The sequence below is a fragment of the Stegastes partitus genome, unplaced genomic scaffold (assembly GCF_000690725.1).
Source record: "Stegastes partitus isolate 25-593 unplaced genomic scaffold, Stegastes_partitus-1.0.2 Scaffold653, whole genome shotgun sequence".
In the NCBI taxonomy this organism is placed as follows: domain Eukaryota; kingdom Metazoa; phylum Chordata; class Actinopteri; family Pomacentridae; genus Stegastes; species Stegastes partitus.
The window spans coordinates 269747-293459 of record NW_007578384.1 but is presented as its reverse complement, the minus strand read 5'-3'; the positions used below and the strand labels follow the sequence as shown (position 1 = coordinate 293459).

The 23713-nt window shown below is 39.5% G+C and overlaps 2 protein-coding genes across 5 annotated transcripts in view; one reads left to right on the top strand and one right to left on the bottom strand.

Annotated features, from left to right (window-relative positions):
- The first annotated feature begins 286 nt into the window (after window positions 1–286).
- Window positions 287–17757, top strand: faxdc2 (fatty acid hydroxylase domain containing 2). The gene is made up of 9 exons (XM_008290052.1): window positions 287–355; window positions 2712–2749; window positions 5826–5923; window positions 8733–8836; window positions 9413–9534; window positions 12777–12982; window positions 13379–13484; window positions 14225–14391; window positions 15586–17757. The coding sequence occupies exons 1-9, from the start codon at window positions 331–333 to the stop codon at window positions 15740–15742; spliced, it is 1023 nt and encodes a 340-aa protein (XP_008288274.1). The 5' UTR covers window positions 287–330; the 3' UTR covers window positions 15743–17757.
- A 73-nt stretch (window positions 17758–17830) lies between these two features.
- Window positions 17831–23713, bottom strand: part of larp1 (La ribonucleoprotein 1, translational regulator) — a 62197-nt gene continuing 56314 nt past the window's right edge. For all 4 annotated transcript variants that reach the window (XM_008290048.1, XM_008290049.1, XM_008290050.1 and 1 more), the window contains 5 exons: window positions 23075–23232; window positions 22787–22931; window positions 22559–22668; window positions 22313–22440; window positions 17831–21407 (listed from right to left, as the gene is read on the bottom strand). In XM_008290048.1, the coding sequence (XP_008288270.1) occupies window positions 21210–21407; window positions 22313–22440; window positions 22559–22668; window positions 22787–22931; window positions 23075–23232 (739 nt within the window). In that variant the 3' untranslated portion in view covers window positions 17831–21209. The remainder of the gene's footprint in view (window positions 21408–22312; window positions 22441–22558; window positions 22669–22786; window positions 22932–23074; window positions 23233–23713) is intronic.

Here is a 23713-nt window from a genome sequence, read left to right as displayed (position 1 = left end):
TCTTTTAGGCTGTGACAGTTATCTGTTAGATGTTTATTGCTCTCTGAGAACAAATTCTTCAGAGTGATAAAATGTTTTTTTTTTTTCTCAGCACGTTACAAAATAACGGCAGCGACCATCCTCCGAGTTCTGCTTCAACCTTCACCTGGATAAATCATGTGGACTGCAGGAGAAAACACATCCAGGAGGAGGGAGAGGAGGAACCGCTACTTCCGGGTACGGATTACGTCAGCTGACCAGGACGCAGCCAATCAGAAGTCTCGAGCTGCTGTAAATAAACCGCTGCATTGTGCTCATGAAAACAGGCAGCAGGAGACCGAGAACAGAAACATGTCGGTGGAGACGACAGGCAGCGGTGAGTCGGAGCTTTATTTCACCGTTCATACACCCATTCAGTCGGGTTTTGTAGAGTAAAAAGCTGTATGTCGATTCAGATATGAGTCTGACTGCAGGAATGATCCGAAAACAAAGCGGTGGATTTGGGCTTTTGGTGCGTTCAGGCAAACTCAGTACAGTTTAGTATCTTTTGATTTGTTTTTTTTTTTTCAGTAAAGCACGCATTCTTGAAATTGTTTGTTTTAATTTTTTTTTTTTAACGTTGACTCCAGAAAGACTGTCTGCACTTCAGGACACAGTTGATGGAGATGCTGATAAATAAATAAACTAGTTTTCTCTCTACACGGTGTCTGTAGTCCGCATTCCTAACTTACCTGAAGTAGTTGTTAAAATATTGTTATTGACCATCTCTTGGTCTTTTTAGTGAATTCATACACATAATTCAGTTCACACAAAGAACGAAATCTAAACTGAATTGTATTTAAATCTTATTCGGTCTAATTTGCAGTCAGCACTAAATAAATAAATAAATGACATATAATAATAATTGCAAGTTGTAATGAAGAAAATCCCATTTTTTTGCAGCCCCTATAACTTGACTACAATACATATAATTTCAGTCAGTTATATAAATAAATGTAAATAACAGTGAACAAGTGTCAACAACCTGTTGCTTTTAGCTGGATTCGCTACTCAAAAGAAAAACTGGGTATAAATAATAAATGAATGCATGAACCAAAAAGTTATTTAGATTTTAAGAAGTCCAGCATGGATGAGTATGTCAAATTATTCAAGCCCAAACACTGATCTGAATTTTTTTTTTAAATTTTGCCTTGTCAGTAGCCAATAAATAAATTAAACAAAATGCAAGTAAAATGCTTTTTTCTCCACACTCGTCATTAAAATGATCATTAGCATTTCTGAAGCTTTAGCTTCATGAGATCAATATAATTAATGACAATCAGTTGTTTTACTTGATTTAATACACAGAAGGATAATTCTGTATAATTCATGTATGCATGGATGAACCAAAAAGTAATTTTAGTTAACTTGTCCAACATGGATGAGTTCATCAAGCTATTCAAGTCTAAGTATTGATCTGAATTTTTCTGATTGAGCCTAATCAGTAACCAATACAAACCCCTAAATAATATGTAGGTTAAAAAGAATGTTTGTTCCACAGTCATATAACATAAGCCATCATAGTTTTCGTAGCTTGTAGCTGTAGCTTGGTGAAATCAATATCATTTGTCAAATCAAGTTAATTTATATAGTTTTCAAATGACCCGAGTTGACCAAAGTGCATTTCATGTTACAAAAATAGATGCAAAAAGCAAAAAAGAAAGCAGGTAAAATGTGTAAAATCAAAATGTTTCTGACTATCAATTGTCTAGTGATGTTGAGCACCAACTGCAATATTCCTACAAAGGTGTTTCACTTCATCACTTTTGGTGTTACAGTTGTGCTATTCTTGTCTTCTAAATTGTTATTAATTGATTACACAGCTTTTCTATTGTAAGTATAAACAAATTTCAATCATCATATTAATTAATGTTTAAACAAGTTTTTTATGCAAAGAGCACAAAATAAACCTGGTCCTAACTCTTTAAATGTGAAGCATTCTTTGGGTTTTCATACTGTTTTATGATAATAAATGGAATATTTGGATTGCTTGATTGACATAAAAGACAATTCTGTCCTCAAGAGCTCTCCAAACTTGTGATAGACATTTTACACACCACATGTTTTACAGTTTAACACTTCAAACTATTGCGCAGATTTATTTATTTATATTGAGAAAATCAGTAGTTGCAGCCTTTAGATCTCTTTTAGATGTTTGCGCTTTGTTTTTGTCACAGTTTTTCGACAAAAACAGTCCATGTAGGGCAGTTTATCCCCAAGAATCTGAGTGAAAAAGTGCACACTGTAAGGATGGATTATAATAGGATTAGTTATAATCCTCCAGCTGTAAATTTTGCACCAGGCTACACTGCACTTAGATGATTAAAGTACCATGAAAAGATTAACAAAAAAAAAAAAAACTAGGAACATTCCCCCTTACAAACATTCACAAAATATAAATAAAAGGTTTTATGCATGCTGTTATTTTGCAGACCAGCTGTGGTTCGGCCACCTTCTTTTTTAAAAAACAAAACAAAACAGAACACATCATCTTTAATCACTTTGGCACAGTACATCAGTTTCATTCCAAAATCCTCCATCTAACGATCATTTTTACTTAACAACAAAAAAAAAGTAATCTGTAGAAATAGATGATGTGGGATCCCTTTAGATATTCACTCTACTTATTGACTTGCTCTAATTCTACATGGGAAAGACAAATAAATGTTTTGCATTGATTGTTGTGTTTACAGACATGAGCAAAGCAGCGAGCAGCAGCAGCAGCAGACAGGTAAGAACACATCACCTCCAAAACCACCTTGCTGTTATCATTCAATAGAAGCAACACAGAGTAGTGAGTCACAACCGACACAACCCTTGATCTGTTACGTAAGTCCATTTGTTTTCTTCTGGAATCAGATGTTACAGGTCCTCTGTTTTTTTTTTTTAAAATGCACCGTACAGCTTGTACTGTCATTTTATTATTAGTTCACAGATTCTTTCAGGTGTGTAGAACCTCTCGTGAAACCTGCCTCCTGCTGCTTCAAGGAGCTACAAACCCTCCTACAAATTCCTGTAAATGTCAGTCAGATGACATGTCGGTCTTTAAATCTGGGATAGTCTTACTACTGTGGTTGAGGCCCGATCCATATGTACACAGGTGTTTTTAAAAGCAAGCACTTTTTACCTAAAAAAAAAAAAAGCCTCCATTCACATGATTGAAGTGCTGTCCAGGTTACTCCAAAACAACCAGCAGTGATGACGTTGGTTAATCGAAGCCAGAAAGAAAGCTATTAGTGGCTCCGATGGGCTAACAATCATATGTGGACTGATTCTAGCCCCTCTCTTCCTCAGTATAGCAAATTAAGTGCACATTTATGTGTGAACGTAAAAAAAAAATGTCCTTTTTGCAAGGTTAGCTTCACTTTGGCCATATTTGTGATTGCACAAAAAGTAGGTTAAGGATACACACTCTGACTGTCACAAGCCTAAAGTTCAGTTTTCTCTGTTAATACATCAACACTGTAAACGCAGTTCCTATTTGCTCAGTTTTCAGTGACCTACAACTGCGTTTGCATGTGGACGAAAGGTCAAAATGCATAGAAAAGGATACATCTTAACAAAAACCTGTGCATGTGTGGATGAACACAAGGTCTGTCTCATGTGAAAATGCAACGTTTAGATGAAGGTCTGTGAACAAGCAAGTTTGTCTGCGTGCCTCTCAAGACTCACAAAAGGAGACTTATTACACTTTTACTGCCATTTCAGTCCAACATCCTTCTTAGAGTTTAATTTAAAGGAATATTATTTACAAAACCTTTGAAAAATCTGAGTGTCTCTTAGCTGATCTGTGTTCTGAATCCACATCAGCGATTTTGCTGTCATTAATGTGAATTTTCTGTATACTTATGTGTAGATATTCATCGGTCCCTGCGTGATTTCCAAAGCACATTGTTGTTGTGTTAAAACACTTGTTATATAAAGTGGATTTGACCTGACTTGTCTCATGGAGAAAGTTTCCACCTGGCTGCCTTCTTTTAACTGGGGCTCCACTTGGAACTGTCCTGTTTGCCTTTTTGTTCTTTGCAACAGGCTCAACCTGACAAGCTGCATTTTTTTTCTCGAGCAGAGTAAATTTACTGAGTCCTGCGGGGAGCAAAGAGACAATAGCAAATAAGAGATGCACCTGATGGTGAAAAATGTGAACAAGTGTTTGGATCAGCAAAGATGAGGTCACTGTTCCTGTTATAACACAGACAGAACAATAGAAAAGTAGAATCAGAGTGTCGTGAACTTGCACATACTTACATGCGCTACATGTGTTTGTGTTCTGCTGGGAGGTTTTGCAGACTTAGAATTACACTGCTGGTAATACATGCAGTTAATAAATGTCCTCACAAGGATGAATGTACAAGGATGCAGTGTTTTTGCTTCTGCAAGAGCATGATTGTGTTCCAAAAAACAATGTGAGAACTGAGTCGTGGGACCAGCGCGACATTTGAGCAGCATTGTTCCAACAGTTGCTATGGCAGGACCGAGGGCAGTCGGTGTAAAAGCTGCGTTTTAGAGAGTCTGGTGACTGTGACACGAATCCCTTGACTTAATTCCTGCTGAGTGAACTGATCCCTGCTGCCTCATATTTTATTTTTTATTAAATGCGCCGTGCATTTGTTCGACACGTTGGCACATTGTACTTTTCAATACAAAGAGCCGCTTTTATCTGAATTTCCTGCAGCCAAATTTATTTGTTTATATTTATATTTTAGAAATATGGAGCTCTGCCAACATGTGGGCAGAAATGACCATGTACCCGCTGAACTCCAAATAGTTTCTGGGTGTTCTTTGCTCCCGTCACACTTTCACTCACTGTGGGCTCATTTTTTACTGCAGTCCTGCACTTATATGGAAACAGCACAACCATAAGTTATAGAAGAGAGGACTCGAAAATATGTTTTGTGCCGTATGATACAGTTATAATGCCATAAATCATTAAAAGAACAGATGGAGATTTCATTTATGATTATTTATTTCATTTAAAAAAGAAAATAGAACTAATTCGTACTGCATTTTTTTAAGGGCCCACAGGTGGTATCAATACTGGAAAAATATGGGGACTATACTTACTTTAGATATTTTACTTACATGAATAGAATAGAATGAATAGTTCAGGGGCAGCTGTAAAGCTGTAAATTTGCAAATCCAACAATTCTTTCTAGTTTTTGCAGTTTCTGGCTCTGACTATAGTGTAATATTGGTGATTTATTTATTTTTTTCTTTTTAGAAGATAACATGCCTCTCAGACCCTTCAGGAGGTTTGGGGTTCAAAGGGTTAAATTACAGAATCAATGTTTAACCTTAGATTTTATTTGTATGTTTAGGAAGCAGACATTTCATGCTTCCTTTGTTTATCTCATTTCATTTGATACAGCTGTGAACTGCACTAGTTTTAATACACAAGAGGTGAACAGAAAACTCACAGTGTTGTCTAATGTCATAGTTTCTTTGAGCAATATTGTGTTTGAGACAGACAAAGGTTTCAGAGTTTCATAACTGTTTCCCTCCTGCTGCCTGATTTATTTTGCTCTCCAGACACCCTTTCTCCATTATAACATATAGTTTTACCTCTCGGCGCTCCCTTGGTGCGAAATATTTCACGCTCATGAAAACATAAACCACTCAAAGTCACATTTCTGTCAGCCTCTTGGAAAGACACTGAGCTGGTTACAAAAACAGGCTTTCTGTTGTCTTAGATATGTTTCTACACCAATAGAGGTTTCAGTGGGACACGCTGAGACATCATGAGATTGCACGGTTCCATGACTTTAACAGAGCGGTTCATGCTCAGTTGTTGCTGTTTTTCTGTACAGGAGGGCCCAGGAGGACTGTGGGACTCTGTGAAGAAAGCTGCGTTTGTCATCGGATCTGGCATCTTATTCTTGGCTGCATTTGGCAACTCACTGACATGGTAGGAACTCCACACAGCCAACCAGCAGCTTGTCCTGAGGTGAACCCCAGGACGGGCACCGCCACTTTAATGCAGAGTTGAAAGGGGAAGGAGGGCATTAAGGGGAGTGAAACTGGACAGGAGGGAGCTGATGGGAGGTGTCAGGGCAGGACAATGCAGAACACTCAATTTGCTCCAGCGTTTATGTTTCAGATAAGAATAAGGATAAGATTAGCCCTGCAAGTGATTCCAATTAAATTTATATTTATATTCCTTTCATAAAGCAACGTAATCCTAAAACAGAAACTGATTAAAACACTGAAGCCTCATAACCTACTTGTTTACGTAAAAGATTTACAGTAAGTCTATGAAATTATGTTTATAGATTTGTTAATTTTATGCACCAAAAACTCTTTAACACTGCCAAGGCTGCAGCTGAAAGGATAAACTTTCCTCACATGCCAGAAGATTTAAGTTGATTGATTATTCACCTTAAAAATAGTTTCATATTTGTTATTAGTTCTTTAAGTAATTGGTCTTGTTTTGTGTGTTTAGCATAAAGGGACTACACCTGTAGTTTTGCTTTACAATCTCAGGATGCGTCATGATAATTAAACCATATCTTGATTCAGAAACCTACATCTAAGCAAATTGTAAATTGTAATTACAGTCAGACCTACTGCACCTTGATAAAGCAGAAATATTGATAAGCTTGTTAACGCTGACAGTTATACAGTCTGTTTTTTGCCAGCTTTTCTTTCTGGCTTTGGCAGCGACAGGTGTTTTGCTTTCAGTCTGTATTCTATTTTTAAATTCCTCCTTTTTGTTTAGAATTATATTATGCTGATTCACGTTTGTGATTTAGCATCTGATGCCAACACCTTCCTTTTTTATGACAACGTGCTCATAGCTAGGCTCTGAAACACTGGTTGACTTAGAGATGTAATAACCAGTTTGTGTGGTTTAGTAAAGCCAGATAATGAAAACACACACACAATCCTGGTTGTGTTAAACCTGTTTTGTGGTTCAGGCTGCAGGCGAGGAAAGGGCAAGACAACGGAGGACTGGGTGAACAAAAGACAAAAGTGAGGAGTGCTCAGTACAACATGATCGGCTGGCGTTGGAAAACAAGGACGGGTTAAAGAGAGGATATGACGTAAAGTTACATGATGTAATGTGATGAGGGTGTGATGGAATTAGATGTTGCAGGAGTAGACGTGACAGAACCGGGACTTTATTGGACTTAATGTGATGCCGCCAAATGTGGCAAGGCGACATGCAACAGGATAATAAAGTTCATTTTATTTTGCGAATTTTATATTTCTTTCTTAGTTACCTGTGCGTCCTCGTTCATGGCTCCTCGAGATGCATTTTAAGAATCGAGACGTCCTTTCCGATGACGCACTGAGATTGATTTGCAGGTTGAGGACAGAGGAGGCTGACATTAGTGAAATGAGATAAGCCCGTGATGTGACGGGTGTGATGGGACGTAAGATCTAACACGACACGACATAGTAGGACTACCGTGTAGAGGCTTGTTTGGTTGGGTGTGACTGGATATTTGGAAGGGTGTCACCTAGAAATTTAGGTTCCTGCTACGTAGTTTCTACAGTATTTCCTTGTCAGTTGTTGTTGCATCATTTGGTGGTTACTAGGTGTTGGTTTGAGCACCTGGACAAAGAGAGCATGATAGTCTGATCCAGGAATACAGAGTGGAACAAGAGATGACATTAAATGGTATAACATAATATAATGAGATGGGGCAGGACTGGACATGACCAAACAGGGACAGGACAGGACTAAATGTGATGAGACTAGATGTAACCGACCAAGACATGATGGGACGTGACTGGACAGGGTGCATTTGGTAGGTGTTGGACCAGGTAGGACGGACTCAGTGGATAGGACTGAACATAGGAGCACAGTAAAGGAAGATGTAGGAAGACATAGCTGAACAAGATAGGTGTGTTCGGAACCCGAATCTGTTTCGTTTTCAAGTAGGTTTTCACATACGAGGAGTTTGAGGTGGTGTTTTGGTTCCTTTTGCGTATTGAGCCTTTATCACATTGGGTTTATCTGCTGGTGTCCGATGTACCAGGTTACTTCCTGTCGTTTATTTCCATTCCAATACACCAGTTTTTCTTTTCTGGCTTATATTAAATATGTAGTTTTTTCAAGTATTGTCGTCTTGTTCTTTTTTGATCCAGACAAATGTATATACACTTTTTTGACTCTTGCTTTTTTTTAAAAATGAGTTTGTTAATGTAACTCATTGAGTCATGTAGGTTGTTGGGGTGTATAGGTGTTTGGGGATCAAGTTTGCTCAACATGTTTCTGCCAGAAGAACCATAAGCAATTTTCCCAGGAATTTTGAGCATCGAATACTTAATTTCCTGAACTACTGTTTGCTAAATTTCAGGCATCAGGTGACATTTCAAAATACAATGGAAATATAATGCAGTCAGATTTTTAAATATTTATTTTCCTGTCGATCAACTTTCATTATTTGATATTTCCCTGATGAGTCAATTCACACAAACAGTTGGCAGAGTTTACGCTTCTGTCCTCTTTTGTGTCTTTTTTGTTTCTTGCATGACTCTTTATATGTACACGTGGCACCTATTCATGTCGATGATAAATTAGTCCTTTAATTAATTTATAAACCCTTAAATAGACTTGTGATGTTCTGTCTATTCACACATATCTGTGTTTAAAATGCCCAAGAAAAAAGACGTACCTCTTCTGAATTCTACACTTATGACAACAAGAGTTTTTCTATGTAAGAAAACAGTCTCATGAACTTGAAACTTGACTGTGATTCTTCCTGCAGGCACCTTCAGAGATTCTGGGGAGCTTCGGGAGATTTCTGGCAGAACTTGTGGACCAAGCTGTACGTGGCATTCGAGGGTCATGATGCTGCTCTGTTCTTCTTGGGTAAGAAACTGCTCAGTTTGGCTTCTGGTCCAAAGCACAATATTGACCTGTAGAGAATCATTACAAGCCAAGATGGAGCTCCACAGTCTGTTTCGTACATGAGAGCAGCTCGAATGACCTGCTTCATATCAATACATCCTCTGTGTTGTTATAAAACACTTGGGCACAAGTGGATCTGTACAGATTTCTTACATTAGTTTCTTTCTGCTCACACATTTTGCAGTCTGGCTTGTGGTAGCTGCAAGAAAGTTTCATGAAATTAGATTACACACATGAATTCATGCCATGAGAAACAAACTGGGTTTTGTTGTAATAATTATGCCGCTGCACGAATGTTGTCTTGTTTTCTACCGATACAGAAGAAATACAGTGTTTGTGTATCAATGAGAGCACCTCTTCAGTTCAGTGTAATGTTCTCGATCTGCTTTGTTGAGCAGACATTGTGTACTACGTTAATATAATGTAGACATGTACCGTTTGCGGTTATGATGTTGTTCCGTTTTGCAGATTTGAAATCTTCAGGCCCAACTTCAGTGGATGTTTCTTTGACGGTGGCCTTGTTTTCTTTCTCGACAGGGACGATGTTGCTTCCCATGCTGTCATTCTGGTTTACCAATGCTCTGCTGCTGTTGGTGGACATCACTGGAAAACCTTCCTTCATCACACGTTACCGTATCCAGGTGGACAAGAATAACCCGGTAAGCTCCAGACTAGGGATTGACCGATATGGGTTGTTTATTGGTTTGTTTAGGGCCGATACCAATGCCGATTATTGGTAACCAAGAAAGACAGATAGCTGATATTTTTCACCCGATATAAATTAAATGTCATGTTTTAACAGCATGTGATCGCAGTGAACCTGTCATTCATAACTAGGCTTCTTCTAATAAGAGTGACTCTAATGGAAAATGTAAATTAGAAATAGGAGTAATTAAGTTAGGATGCTCTCCTGTGTTTATGTGGAATCAACTCAGATTGATCAGCTTGTCTCCTGCAGTTAAGTCTGCTGATCTTCTGTTTTTTTAATCTCTCACTGTTCTATCACTTTTATTGCCCACTGAGGTCCATATTTTAAAGTATTATTCAGTATTGTTTTCCAGACTCTGTTTCAAGGTAATCTGTGGCTGCCTTCTAACTTAGCCGCCAGCTGTTAGCTTAGCCTTAGCCACACTGAGAGGAGCTAATTTCCTGGCTTGTGGCAACGACTTGTGTTTCTTTTTCAGTTTTTGCAGTCTCAGTTTGAGAGACATTTCTGAAAAACATCAAATATTGGTCACAGTAATTGATCTATCCCTACTCTAGGCTCACAAATAAATGTATCGTATACTCTCTCATCCACAAGTTCTGCACTCATACGTCCACTGCCAGCTTTGGGTCCAGTTAAATACAATTCACAAACATCCTTTGACCCTTAATAACCATCTCACACATATGAGACAGGAGCAGCCCTTGGCGTTGCAGATCTGACGCGTCCACGTATTTGTCTGACCGAAGTCCTTCGGCTGTGTTTGATCAGCAGATCAAGTTGGACACTGCAGAGATAAACGCTGATAAACAGTCACCTTTCAGAGATTATAGAGAGGAGCACATGTTCATGAATGGGAAAGAAATAATCAATATTCATCTGGTCTTTATCAAGTTGTTCTGTACATCATGAAGCTAACAAACACCACATTCAGGTTTAAAGTTTTCTTTTTTTATCATGATGCCAGTTCAGTGATTGCGTCATCCCTTAAGAAACTGCTTCACCCACAGTTCATTACAGTTTATAGCGTGATATAGATTTCCATAGTAGTAAAACTTTATACTTTCAATCATGAGGTTATCAGTGGTAATATATTGAGTCATTGTTTCCTATTGAATTTCTGTCCACTAGAGAATAAACGTGTCTGAACTTGAGACCTGTTGGTCGTAAACAGAGTCAGGATGTGCTGTGATTAGAACAAGTTACATAACACTGCTTATGCACTTTATCAAGCAATAAATCTGGTTATCTTAAATGATTTAGTGGAGTTGTCAGAGTTTCTGGCCAACTTGGCAACTTTAGCTGACTGATTATCGTCGGATGAGGATTTAGGATCAGTTTTTGTAGCTAATTCACACTGAAATAAATGAATCTAAAGATAAACTACGTTGATTCTAAAGCAGTGATGTCCTTGAGCAAACACTTTATGATACTGTGAGGAAAAAAAAACTCAATTTTAACCCCTTTAGAACTGCAAGCCCTTTCTGGGTGTGTTTTTTTTTTTTTTGAACTCCGGTCACATTTGAACTCACTCTGACCTCACCTTTCACTGCGATATAAAGTCCTGCACCTCTGTGGAAACAGCACAACCATGGCTAGAAGTAGAGAGAACTCAAAAAGGACTTCTGTGCAGAATGACACAGTTTTGATGCCATACATCATTATAAAATGAAAATATAATTCTTTTGAGTATTTAACAAAAACTAAAAAAAAAAAAAAGAAACCTGTTTGGAATTTGTTTCCCTAGTTGTCCCCTCTCTGCTCCTCTGCCTGCAGTTCAGCTAAACACTCCCTGAGTTTTGTGGCATGACATTTTGTTGCTTGCTGCTGAGTCAATAATAGTTTCACAGTTGCATTGAGAAGTGCAGATTTATTTATTTTTTTTGCAAGAATCTGGTGTAAACTGTTTATTTTTTGTTTACTTTGGTGTAAATGGGAGATGAAGAAAAAAATAATTTTGAAGAAATATAAGATTTTTTAGGTTTTCCAATCAAGTGGCATGTTACAGATGAGTAGTTCAAAGACTGTCACAATTGTTGAAAATCTAACCATTCGTTCAGTTTTCAGTTTTTGACTTTTACAAATGATGTGATTAGTTGTTTTTTTTACACATATATACAGAAATAAGAGGATGCAAAGTGAATGATATGTGGTAGTGCATAATTGTGTGGAGAGAGAAAGAAGGGAGAGAATAATGAAGCGTGAAGCCAGTTTATCGAACATGGAGTTGTTGTAGAACCAGACAATCAACGCGTTCCTTCACTGCTCTTATCACGTCCTGATGGCAATAGATTAGATTCTTTAGGTCTCATTATGTTTGAAAGATCTTAGTTAAGAACAGCTAAGTAACACAAGAACGTTTGTGGCACTTTGGTCGTATTAAAAACAACCTGTGAACCACTTTTAAACCCAACCTTCAGATTTTCACATTGATTAATGCAATTTTCATGTCATTATACAGGAAGTCGTTGTTTTAGCTCATTTCAGCATGATAGAAGTCAAACGTTTATTCATGTCAAAGTTCATCTTGTGTTGTAGGTCAGCACCATTTACTGTCCATGTTTAAAACTTTGGCCGATAATCAGCCAATAAACATGGTTTGCTCCTCTGAGGCTGCTGTTTGTACTTTGGTGAACATACATGTACTGGGTGAAAGGTCGTCGGTGCAAACGTCCAACACACATTGTTCTCACACAAACAGGAAAGGTCATCACAGTACATCTTGTGTTTACAAGCAGAGTACAAAGGCTGAAGGTAAAAAGCCAAGTAGACTGTTATAAATATGTTTTGATGTGATGCAAGACGCTCGTTTGGATTTTAGTGAAGAAGATGAATTAGAAAATGATGCTTTCTGAGGTTCAGCATTTATTCTGCGATGTGTGATGTGCATAAGATGGTTAAGTCTGCCATTAACACCGAACACGATGTAGATGAATGTAAACAATGAGTAATAAAAGATATTTATAACACACATTTTAACACAGACAAAAGTACAAATATTTAAAAAACTAAAAAAGAAGAATAAATTTGCAGACAAGATTCCAACATTCTCAACTTGCTTGTGGTTGTTTGTTTTAAAGGGATGCAGTTAAATTTGTAATAATGCCCCAGTAAATGTTTGTCACTAAAAAGGAAGGCAGTTTTAATATTTTTGAGATCATATCCAGTGACTTTGCCTGCTCCTCTGTCCTCCAGGTGGATCCAGCTAAGCTGCGTCACGCCGTGAAGACCGTCGTCTTCAACCAGGTGTTCATCTCGGGGCCGATGGTGGTGGTGGTTTACTACCTGATGAGCTGGACAGGAAACCCCTGTGGCCCCGAGCTGCCCACCTTCCACTGGGCCCTGATGGAGCTGGCCGCCTTCTCCATCCTGGAGGAGGTTCTGTTTTACTATTCACACAGGTAGCTACTGTGTTATTTACACCTCTGCTTTTAGTGCTGTGGCTCATCCAGATGTGGAAAAAATGTAAGACCTAAATAAGCACATTGAAGAGCAATTTCTAAGTACTTTAGATGAGTATTTCCATTTTTTGCTTCTTTGTATTTACACTCCACTACATTTCTAGGAAATATTATATATTATATATATATTGTATACATTTCATCCCAAAAAAATCTTTGTTGTCTGAAATTAGTTTTCATGTTCATTAAATGGAGTGTAATTCAGACTCTGTCAGGAGTTCATGAGCTCAGAGACAGTTTGTCTTTCAGAACCACAAATCTCTCTCAGTAGAGCTTTAAATAGAATGCAGTTACTTAATGTATTAACTTGATTTTGCCTCTTTTTCCTTCCCTCAGGCTGTTCCACCAACCCAGCCTCTACAAACACTACCACAAACAGCACCACGAGTGGACCGCTCCCATCGGGGTCGTCTCCATCTATGCTCATCCTCTGGAGCATATGGTGAGACATTCCTTCTGCTCTCCATTTCATTTCCCATCTTCCTCTCCGTCACATTCCTGACCTCTCGCCTTATTGCTCTGATTGAAAAGCAGAACTACAGTATACGCCTGCTTTCGATGTGTAAAAGAGAGAATATTTAAGTGGAGATCCAGGCGTTTTCTCTTCTCACCCAGCAACAGAGCAGCTTTAACCGTCACGAATAAATCAAATTGTTTCATTTTTCCTCTGGAATCTGGACAAACTGGACCCTAAAAATAATATAATCTGAGCTCACTGTGTTCAGCTTTTATCTGCCACAGTCACGTGTTGACAGTTCAGTTACAGGTCAGCGGATTGATACCAAAAGTCTCAATAATAGGGCAGTTTTTATTGATGAATAATGGATCTGCTGCAAGTTACATCACATCTGCACATTCATTATATATCACTAACAACTGTCTTTGGTTTAAGCATGTAAATAATTATGTAATGTAGCTGAGAAATGCCTGATTTGACAAATAATTCAGCTGTGATGAAAACAAAGTATCCTATTAATTACGCATTCAGCCAATAAATCATGACATTTCTCAACATTAGCTGATGACATGTGAACTGCTTTTCACAACAAAAGACAAACATTTTCTAAACCAGGCAAATGTGGCAGATGTTCTTCATGATGGGTCAGGACTGTGAAAGTCTTTCAGTTTGTTTCTGACTTGCTGGATTTTTGAAAACACCCACTGGTTCTTCTCTGCTGTCAGATCTCCAACATGCTGCCGGTGGTGATCGGGCCGGTGCTCCTCAACTCCCACCTGGCCTCCACATCGCTGTGGTACTGCCTGGCTCTGGTCAGCACCACCATCTCCCACTGTGGATACCACCTCCCCTTCCTGCCCTCCCCCGAGTTCCACGACTTCCATCACCTCAGGTAAGTTCACCTGCAGGCTCATTCTTCTCTGCAGTCCTGCACCTTCATGGAAACCATAGTTACAAGTAGAGCGAACCCAAACGTTGTCTTTTGTGCAGCATGACAAAGTTAGATGTTCATGACTCACACGCTAAAAAACACAAGTTTCTTTGGTTATTTTATAGAAATGGAAAAATTCTGGAATCAACATGTAGAACATTTTTCCAAATGGCCACAGGTGTTACTAATGGTGGAACAAAAAGATGCTCGATGTGTCATTTAAATTTTTTTCCAGTACTTGTCTCTTATCTGCTGGCTGTAAACACTGCCTGCAGTTCAGCTGAAAAATCCCAGATTAATCGTCACATTGATCAAAGCTTAGTGACGGCTTTACAGGTGCAACGAGGAGGGAAGAAGTTTATTTTTTTACAGAATCTGGTTGATGTAAATGTTTTACTTTTTGGTGAATTTTTAATCAGACACGTGAGTAAATTATGTGGATGAAGTGTCATGATTTTAAGCTTTTGCGTCAGTTTTTATCACAGACGAGGAGTTCACAGATTGTTGTAAAGTTAAAAAACTGACAATTCTTTATGTTTCTGGTCCTGATAAATGGAGTAATGTTGGTGTTTCCCCCCCTTTCGTTATGTACTTTATGTTTTCTATAACATGTATTTCAAACCCACCAGTGGTATTTTTAGTTTACTGTTTTACTTTTAGAAAGTGTTCAAAGTGAAAAATCTTTTAAAACCAGGATAAAAACATGTCAAACAATTTTTAAACAGTGAATTTACATTTGTTTTTGCTTTTTGTTGTGTGTAATAGAATTTGCAGATACAAAAGAACCTCATAAGAATCAAGTGAAGCAAATTCCAACCTTTAGAAAACAAGAAGCATACATCTCTTTAATAAAGCAAACTAAGTATTGTAATTGCACTGTAGTTTTAAGGCAGTGTCACTTAAACAGAAGTAAACGGTGGTGTGTTTGTATTTGTAATTTTAGCAGCAGATTAAAATACATGTTTTTCCAGAATTACTGTATCAGTAAATCTGATGATGTGACTCCTGCAAATGATTTCAGACACAAAGACGGTAGAATCAGTTCATTCGTTGTTGGTCATTTGTCGGCATAAAAAACATGGAGTCCGAGTTTCATTATGCCAGTTTCCCCTCTTGTCTGCACCAGTTTGACTCCCCCGTCTCTCCCTTTTCCAGGTTCAACCAGTGTTTCGGGGTTTTCGGCATCCTGGACCGGCTCCACAGCACCGACACCAAGTTCAGGCAAACCAAGCAGTACGAACGTCACACTCTGCTCACCAGCCTCACCCCTCTGAATGAGAGCATCCCCGACGCCCCCAAGAAGGGCCAGTGACGACCCCCTGACCCCCCGACCGCAGCCTGACCCGGCACGGGGAGACAGGCCTAACAAACGATCTTAATTAGATTTTAATTATTTTAATCTGGGAGAAAAAACTGTGAACTCTGTTGTCACCAGCTCACTTTGAAGCGGCAGAAGTGTGGTTAGACTTTTAACAGACGTACAGATCTCAGTCAGTTTTATAAGCTTGGCCTCCATGTTCATAATTGATTTGGAGTCTTTTGAACCTCCTGTGATGGTGTGGCAGAGCAGTCAGCTGTTCTGTACTGGTAAGGAAAGTGGAAAAGACGCCCGAAAAGAAAACCTGAAAAGTTGTACATAGTGAAAGAATATTATGAGAAAGAAGGAGTTAATTACTAGTTAGGAAATAAATCAGCATGTTTTCCACACAGTTGTGGAAGATTCATTGGCTGGACTCATAAAACTTCAGATTTGTATGCTGGGAGTCATTCAGACTCTCCTCTTGCCAAGTTCAACTAAACTGGTTGAGGAAACTCTGCGGAATAAACCACTCCAAATGTAGTTTCTACGGGTGTGGGACGGATTAAAATGACTTTCAATCATTTCAGTGTAAAGATTCTGGTTTTCAAACATGCCGATGAAACACATCATCCTCTTTGTCCACAAATATGTTTAAAGTGATGTAATTGTGTTTGGAAGACGACCACTCACGATGTTCTTCCTTTAATGTAGTTTTATATACATGCATTAATCCTGATTTATGTATTCCTATGAGCAGACTTTTTTTTTATTATTATTAATACATAGAATTTAGAAACAGCACTTTGAGCTTATCAATGCAGACTGTTTGATGCGTTCACTTACCAGTCAGACAGAGGAGAGCTGAGGCCTGAACTACGAAGCAGGATTTGAGCTAACTTCAGGTTTAACTCTGGATTTTGGGTTTATGATGGGGAGCATGGTAACATATCAGCTCACCTGTTCCGGAGCAGGTTGTGTTTAAAATGACACATCAAGAACAAAACATCACAATTAACGGTTTGCAGATGGTGAATATGGGAAAATCTGGAGTGCCATAAATTGCCTCTTTTTTGCATCTGGTTTAAGACAAAATGCAGCTTTTTACACAGTTTGTTGACTGAATCTGGTGCTCGGTGACCATGTAGAGCATCATTTTTAAGCTGCCAGATAAAACCGTTCTGTCATTTCTAAATTCCACGGCTTAAAACAAACAAACAAACCAGCTCCCGACAGTTTGGATGCTGCATTTTTATTTAGCAAATGCAACTGAGAAATGACAATTTATGGCCTGTTTGGTTTTCCAAAGCTTTTTTTTTTTTAATTCCCCGATGTGTGAAGATGGAAGAGCTGTATGCTTTCATTTTCTTCCTGTTGACTGCAAACAATTAAAGCATTGCGTTGTTCTGCAGGCATTTGTGTCACGATATAATCCTGAAACAAAGACTTATCAAAGCACTAAAGCCTTGTCCTTTGTAAGCCTACTTACCAGTTTTAATTATGTTTATATATTTGTTCTTAACTCGCCTGCAAGACCGTTTAACACAACCAGGGCTGCAGCTGAAAGATTATAAGGCTGAAATTGTCCTGCAAGCTGTAAGAAAAGGCTGCAGCACTTTCAATAGATGCCTAAATATTAGCTGCACAGCTCTGTTGGTTTTTCTGTGTATATTTTAAACACACATTGATTTAGGATTGTAGTTTGAGCTTCTTGTGAGAAATAGTTTGACACTAGACATCTGATATCAACATCCTCCGTTTTACACTAGCATGCTTAAATCAAAGTTATGACGACTGTTAAATGAAAGACGATCCTGGTTGTGTTAAACTTGCTTCGTGGTCCAGGCCCTTAGTCTTCTGCGGAGAAAGAATTATGGTATATTTGCACTTTTTCCAGTAAGTTAAATGTCCATTCAATTGTTAAATGTGTCTTTTTTTTTTTTTGTATATAAAAACTAAAAGCAAATCCTACTGTGATTCATACAATGTTCTGATGGGACTGTTTACGATTAAAATATTTTAAAAAGAAATGCAGGTTTTTCTTCTTTCTGTGGTGTCGGGACACAAAAGCAGCGAAACAAAATGATCACACGGCAGCCGGTGTTTTGAGGTTTTTTTGTCCATTTTGTGTTTTTTTTCTTTATTAAGGAAAAGCATAATTACTACAAATTACAAATAACACTAATAGCGAATCACGTCAGCCTACAAAGCAGATATTATGAATATTAAATGTTATAATACAAGATCTCATTCAAGTATTTTACATTTTTCCATTTTATATATTTTTTTTGTTCCATTTTTCCTCGTTTTCATCTTTTTTTCCTCATGACAAGCCTACGATATTGTAATGTAATGAACTATTTAAATGGTTCATATACAGTTATTTCTTATTCATATGGCTTTATGGAATTTTGTCCTTTTTTTTTTTTTTTTTCAGTCTCCAGACATCATAACCAGCCATATTCCTCTGAGCAACATCGCAAACCCCAGTCGGGCTCTTCCTCTCTTTCCTTTCTCGTTTTCTGCTCCTCCTTTCCTTCCCCAACGTCCGACTTTCATCTCTCCAGTGTCCGTCCGTCCGTCCAAGCCGGTTTAAAACTTGGCGAGCGGAGCAGGCGGCGCCCCCTAGAGTTTGTTTGGACAGCTAGCAGCAGTTCAATGCTGATAGAGAAGGCTGAAAACTCCCAAAACCACCTGAATCCCCCAAAATGTCCAGTGACAGGTGGTGGCAGGTGATAATCACATTAGAGGGAGGATCCAAGGAAAAAAGGCCCCCCCATGAGGCGGGGGTGTCTGCGTCCAGCTTTGCCGGTTTCACGGTGAGTTTTCTGTTCTGAATATGTTGTAGCTCTTAGTTTTTTTCCATCTTTAAACCTCCAGTAAACACTTTGATGCATCGACTGTGCGCCTCTGAAACTGATCCAAATCTCCCTGAAGATAAACCAACAAAAACTTAAAAGGAAGAGGAAAAAAAAAAAAAAAAAAGCAAATACAGCTTCACTTTGCATTTTCATGTCCAACAACTTCTGGATTTCAAGGAAGAAACTGAAAAACACTGACAGGACAACGTGACATCCAACCTCTGGAACATCAAAACAGGCTGAATCCTTATTAGCAAAGACTTAAAGAAAAGAAAGAAACAGGCACAGGTGTCCAAATACAGCTTCATCTAAATGTGTCAGGCTTTTTCCAACTAATTCCTCAAAAGGAAGCAAAAAAAAAAAAAAAAAAAGCAACCAACAACAGGATAGAGAGACAGAGAATAGGTCATTTACTTTCACATGTGGATTTCCATGTGTGTTTTAAGACTTATGATTTAGTTTTCAGAACTTTACCAACTACTAGTTCAATTCAAACCCCAAAATTTAAATCGTTTTTATGCTTTTTTTTTCTTTTTTCTTTTAGACTTTGAACACAAACTACTTGTAGAAAAACTGGAGGCTGAAGCTTTAATAATCAGTGGAAGCGATTGTAACAGCTCATCGTTGGAAATGTTTGCTCTCAATTTGGCGTAAAGTTAACTGATTTCAACATGAAACACTATCGGCTTGCAGATTTTAGCTTTTACACTGAAGACCTGATGTCAACTTTCCCTTTTGCGTTGTGAACTTTGTTCCCGTTTCTGAAATCCACAGTCGTTTTAACAGCCTGACACGAAGCCCACCTCCAGCTTAACACTAGAAACACAGCAAATTAAAAAGCATTAAGATAATCATGAGACCATTTCTTTTTTTAAAAAAGGGAGAAAAAAAAAGAAAACGTTAGCGTACGTACACTTGTAAGGCAAATATATCATCTGTTCTATAAACAATAAAACAAGTAGCAGGGAGCTGTAATCATTTCTCTTCATCTGTCAAATTCACATTTACATTAGTGGAGGAGGAAGAAAAAAAAATCACTCTTCTGTTTGATATCATCAGTTCTGGAGTCAGAGAAAGACTTTATAATCCACACTGAAGGAAGAGTGTGAACAAACAATTCAGTCTTGAGTTTTCGTCCCCAGCGAGGCAGGACGTGGAGGTTTCAGCCGGCGCTACATCTGTACCTGCCTGGAACTGATGCTTGTGTGAAACCAGAAGAGGTGGGAAGCCGTGAGGCCCGATCAGGCCTTGTGGAGCAGCGGGTCGGCCGAGCGAACTTCGGTCAAACGGTGAAGCCAGAGGCCAAAAAATGTCTGAGCCTTGTTAGTGTCTCCACCCAGAGCACCTGCGACGGAGCACGACGGCCCTCCTCATCACCATCGCTTCTTCAAGTAATCCAGATTGATGATTCCAGTCCTGTAGCGTCGCTGATGGTCGACTGATGGATGGATGGATGAACGGATGGATGCAGCTCGTCTGACCGGGGAGGCGGAGGAGGAAAGTCAGGAAGCACCCAAAGGAAGATCATCTCCCTTCTGACTCTCCACCTCGCTGCAGTTTTTTCTTTTTCTTCTTTTTTTCTGGTCGGGTGGGAGGAAAAGGCGACGCACTTCCATCAGGTTGACGTGTTTCAGCACAAAAAGCCACGACTTGCAAACACGGGGAAGAATTACAGGACTTGTAACAGACTGAATGACACTTGGAAGACAGTTCAGAAAAGGTGACGGAGGGGAGTGAAGGGGGGGATGGACAACAGTTTGGCAGGCGAAGCGCCACCTGGTGGCGGCTGCTGGAAACGGTGACGAGATATACGGGTGATTTTGATGCTGTACAATCGACGATAAGGTGGCGGGCACGAGTTAGAAGCAGTAAAACCATTAAAATAAGGCAACTTTCAATGATCTTGTCCAAAGTGAGGGGTTGATACAAGTCTTTTCTCTCTTTTTTTTAATCATTTGGTTCTTTACTATTTTCCCCTCGATGTCCAGCCATAAAGTAAATCAAATATTTCTCATTTTTAGCCCCTCGACTGAGAGCACTCGGGGCCCTGCGGATGGAAATGTCGCTCGGTTCAAACCACTTTGGTCCGGCTGGATGTCGGGAGCAGTGCGGCCACCGGCGGGCCGCAACAGATACTCAGTCGTTTTCAAACTATTTCCACGTCTCCAATCGCACCTCACGCTGCGGAAATAATAATCATTAATCTGAGATCTGGGCGAGGAATCAAACATGTTCCAGCCAGCAGGACAGTGACGATCAAAGAGGGTCCCAGTGACAGAGAGGGGGGTCAACATGAAGAAAAAAAAATAATATCCAAGATATTAAATCAAAACCATCCACCGTGTGGACTGGAAACGTTTGTAAAGAAAAATAAGTGTTTGACACCTCATCTGTTCATTGCCTCATTAAGACAAAAAGTTCTTCAAAATAATCGATAAACTGAGCCGTATTAATTATTTATCCTCCTTATTTCTCAAAAGTTGCCAGAGGCAAAAAAAAAAAGAAGTAAAAAAACTGAAACTCATGCTTGAATGAAGAACTGGATGCCCCTCCCCTTCCTGTGGCGCAGAGAGAACCGGCGACTTGCAGACGTGGTTGAGTTGATCCGAGTGTTTGTGGAGTTACTTCAGTGTCTTGGCATCTGGGGCGGGGTCGGCGGTGGAGGCGGGGGCTTTCTGGCTGCTGGGTTTGGCATCGTCCTTGGCGGTGGGGCCGGAGCTGGCCTGGCTGTGGGGCCGGCTGGATGGCAGAGAGGGATGCCGGCGGCGACCGTCCCCGCTGGACGAGTGTCTTCTGCGGCCTCCTTCCTCCATCGGCGGCTGGAACCAGAAACAATCACTTTAGACAAACACATCTTAGGAAAACTGGGTTTATCTGAGTCTGACCTCGGGTATACGCCTGCTGTTTCCGGTGTGTAATTAATGCAGCTTTCTCATTTCCCTCCACTATTTGTCTGTTACTATTTTCAAAAGCTACAGGAAGCAACAAGAACAACTTCGGAGCTGGAAACTACCAAACTGAGGATCTGGATGCAGCAATCAGGCAGGGTGCTTGTGTTTAGGATGAGTTAGCCATTTTATTGCAGATTTTCCACCAAAACGCTTCACTACTCTACAGGGACACCATCGCTGCACTGTCAGCTTGACACTGTCCAAGATGACTGAAACTGGTTTAAAGAAATACAGACTACAGCAGAAGATAATTATTTGCAGTCAAACCATTGTGCTGTGTAGATACGTCTGGCTGTGCAAGACTACGTTTACCAAATGTTTTAGTTTGTGATGCAGACAGATGAACTGTCATGATCGTCGTAATTACAGAGTTATAAGTTAAGTTTTATTTGGTGTCGTCACAGAAACAGCTTCAGTTCTGCTCAATGTTTTATTAGCATTTATATAAAATAAAAGATCACACACGTCCTGCTCAGGATGTCAAGTGACCTAAAAGGAATCCTTTATTGATTTTGATATTTAATCTCTCAACATCAATCTTCTTTTCAAATATTAGGAGCTACATTCTACCTTTTTTACCTGAAAAGCCTCATTAGTCCTGAAATTAAACTTCACATTTTAAACTGCCAAATCTAACAGATGTCAGTGAAGCAGCAGTGACCACTTCAAGGTCTTAAATAGAGTTTTTTAGACTTTTCCTTTATTATTCACACTATCAAATGACCAGGTGGTTTGTGCGTAACCCGACAAGCCTTAAAGAATAATCCACTTACGTCAATTCTGAAGTCTTCCAGACGTTTGAACTTGCTCAGATACTCCTGCAGCTTGGGGTCGATCTCCAAGGTCTTGGCTTTAGAGTATTTGAGGAAAGCCCAGAACTTCTCCAGACCGTAAAGCTGGCCTGTGATCAGGAGACAGAAAAAGGCAATTAGGTGCGTCTGAAAGTGAATCCTGCTCCGTAGAAGAACTCGGACATCATAGATTATGATTGGTGCCTCCACAGTGAGATGTTTGCTCACCAGCTTCGTAGTCTTTTGTGGTTTCCTCCTGGAAGTCCTTGAAGATGTCCGGCCTGAACTTCTTCTCCAGACCGTAGCTGTAGTACCTGAACAAGCACTCCAAACCGTACCTGCAACACATGGTGGGAAAAGTGTTCAGGAGCTGAATTCAGACGCGCCTCCTGTTACTGACATCTAAGTATCGCCTGCTTTCCAGAGCCTCCCTCCGTCCGTGGTAGAAGCTCGTACCTGTATCCTTCTTTCCCGTCCTCGACCACCAGCTGCCTGAACTCCTCGTACATCTTCCTGTTGAAGTGATCTCGCAGGAAAAATGACCAGAAGCGGAAGAGTGTGTTCATCTCCTGTGACTGGCCAATTCCCAGCCGCTTCCGCTCTGTGATTGGTGGAGAGGAGAGCGCGTAAGTGGTCAGTGTAGCTTACAAACAAAAGCATCAAGAATCACTTCATGTTTAAAAAATACTGTGAAATAATCTCTGAGCAGGATTTTAGTGACATCTAGTAAAAGGACAAACGCACCATTTAGGCAGCGCCGGCGATACTTGTGGTAAACGTGTTGCGTGAAGCCGTTCTCCTTGAGCAGCTCGTGTGACGGGTGCTGGAACTTGGGGAGGGACTGAGGCGTGCAGCCGATGTTGCCCAGAGCAGGAGTTCCCTCTGACGGACTCGCATTGGAACTGAGGGCAGAAAAGTGGAGCGAGTTTAGAACAGAGAATGAGCACAATCACATCAAACATTAGAACTCCTTCAGTTGGGGAGTCCTGAGTGTTCCTTCACTGTCTGCAGTTTTATTTTAACACTCACAAAACCCTTTATGTTACAGTTTTAAAGCCTCAACTTGAAATCACTGATCTGTAACGATAACTACATGTGAGAGATTCACGTAAGTTGCATGTAAGCTGCTTCTTCTTAAACCCATGTTTGTTCTGAGGGCTCTAAACTATATATTACTTATTATTTTAGGAGGGTCAGGCCTTTATTAAACAACCTAATGAAAATACTGAAGCCAAAAGGGAAGTGGATTTTTTTAGAAACATTTATTCTGATAGATTTATTCAAGTTTAACACTTCTGATAAATTTATTGGTTATTTGTATTTTTTCCCCCAAAAATTACAGTTTTTGATGAAGATCCTTTAAATTTGCTATAAAAACTCGTG

What these genes read in the sequence shown, in the direction of transcription:
- faxdc2 (XM_008290052.1), top strand. Translation starts at nt 331, where the DNA reads ATGTCGGTGGAGACGACAGGCAGCG. An exon ending in GCAGCAGCAGCAGCAGACAG is followed by an intron (nt 2,750 to 5,825) that starts GTAAGAACACAT and finishes TTTTCTGTACAG; the next exon opens with GAGGGCCCAGGAGGACTGTG. An exon ending in TTTGGCAACTCACTGACATG is followed by an intron (nt 5,924 to 8,732) that starts GTAGGAACTCCA and finishes TTCTTCCTGCAG; the next exon opens with GCACCTTCAGAGATTCTGGG.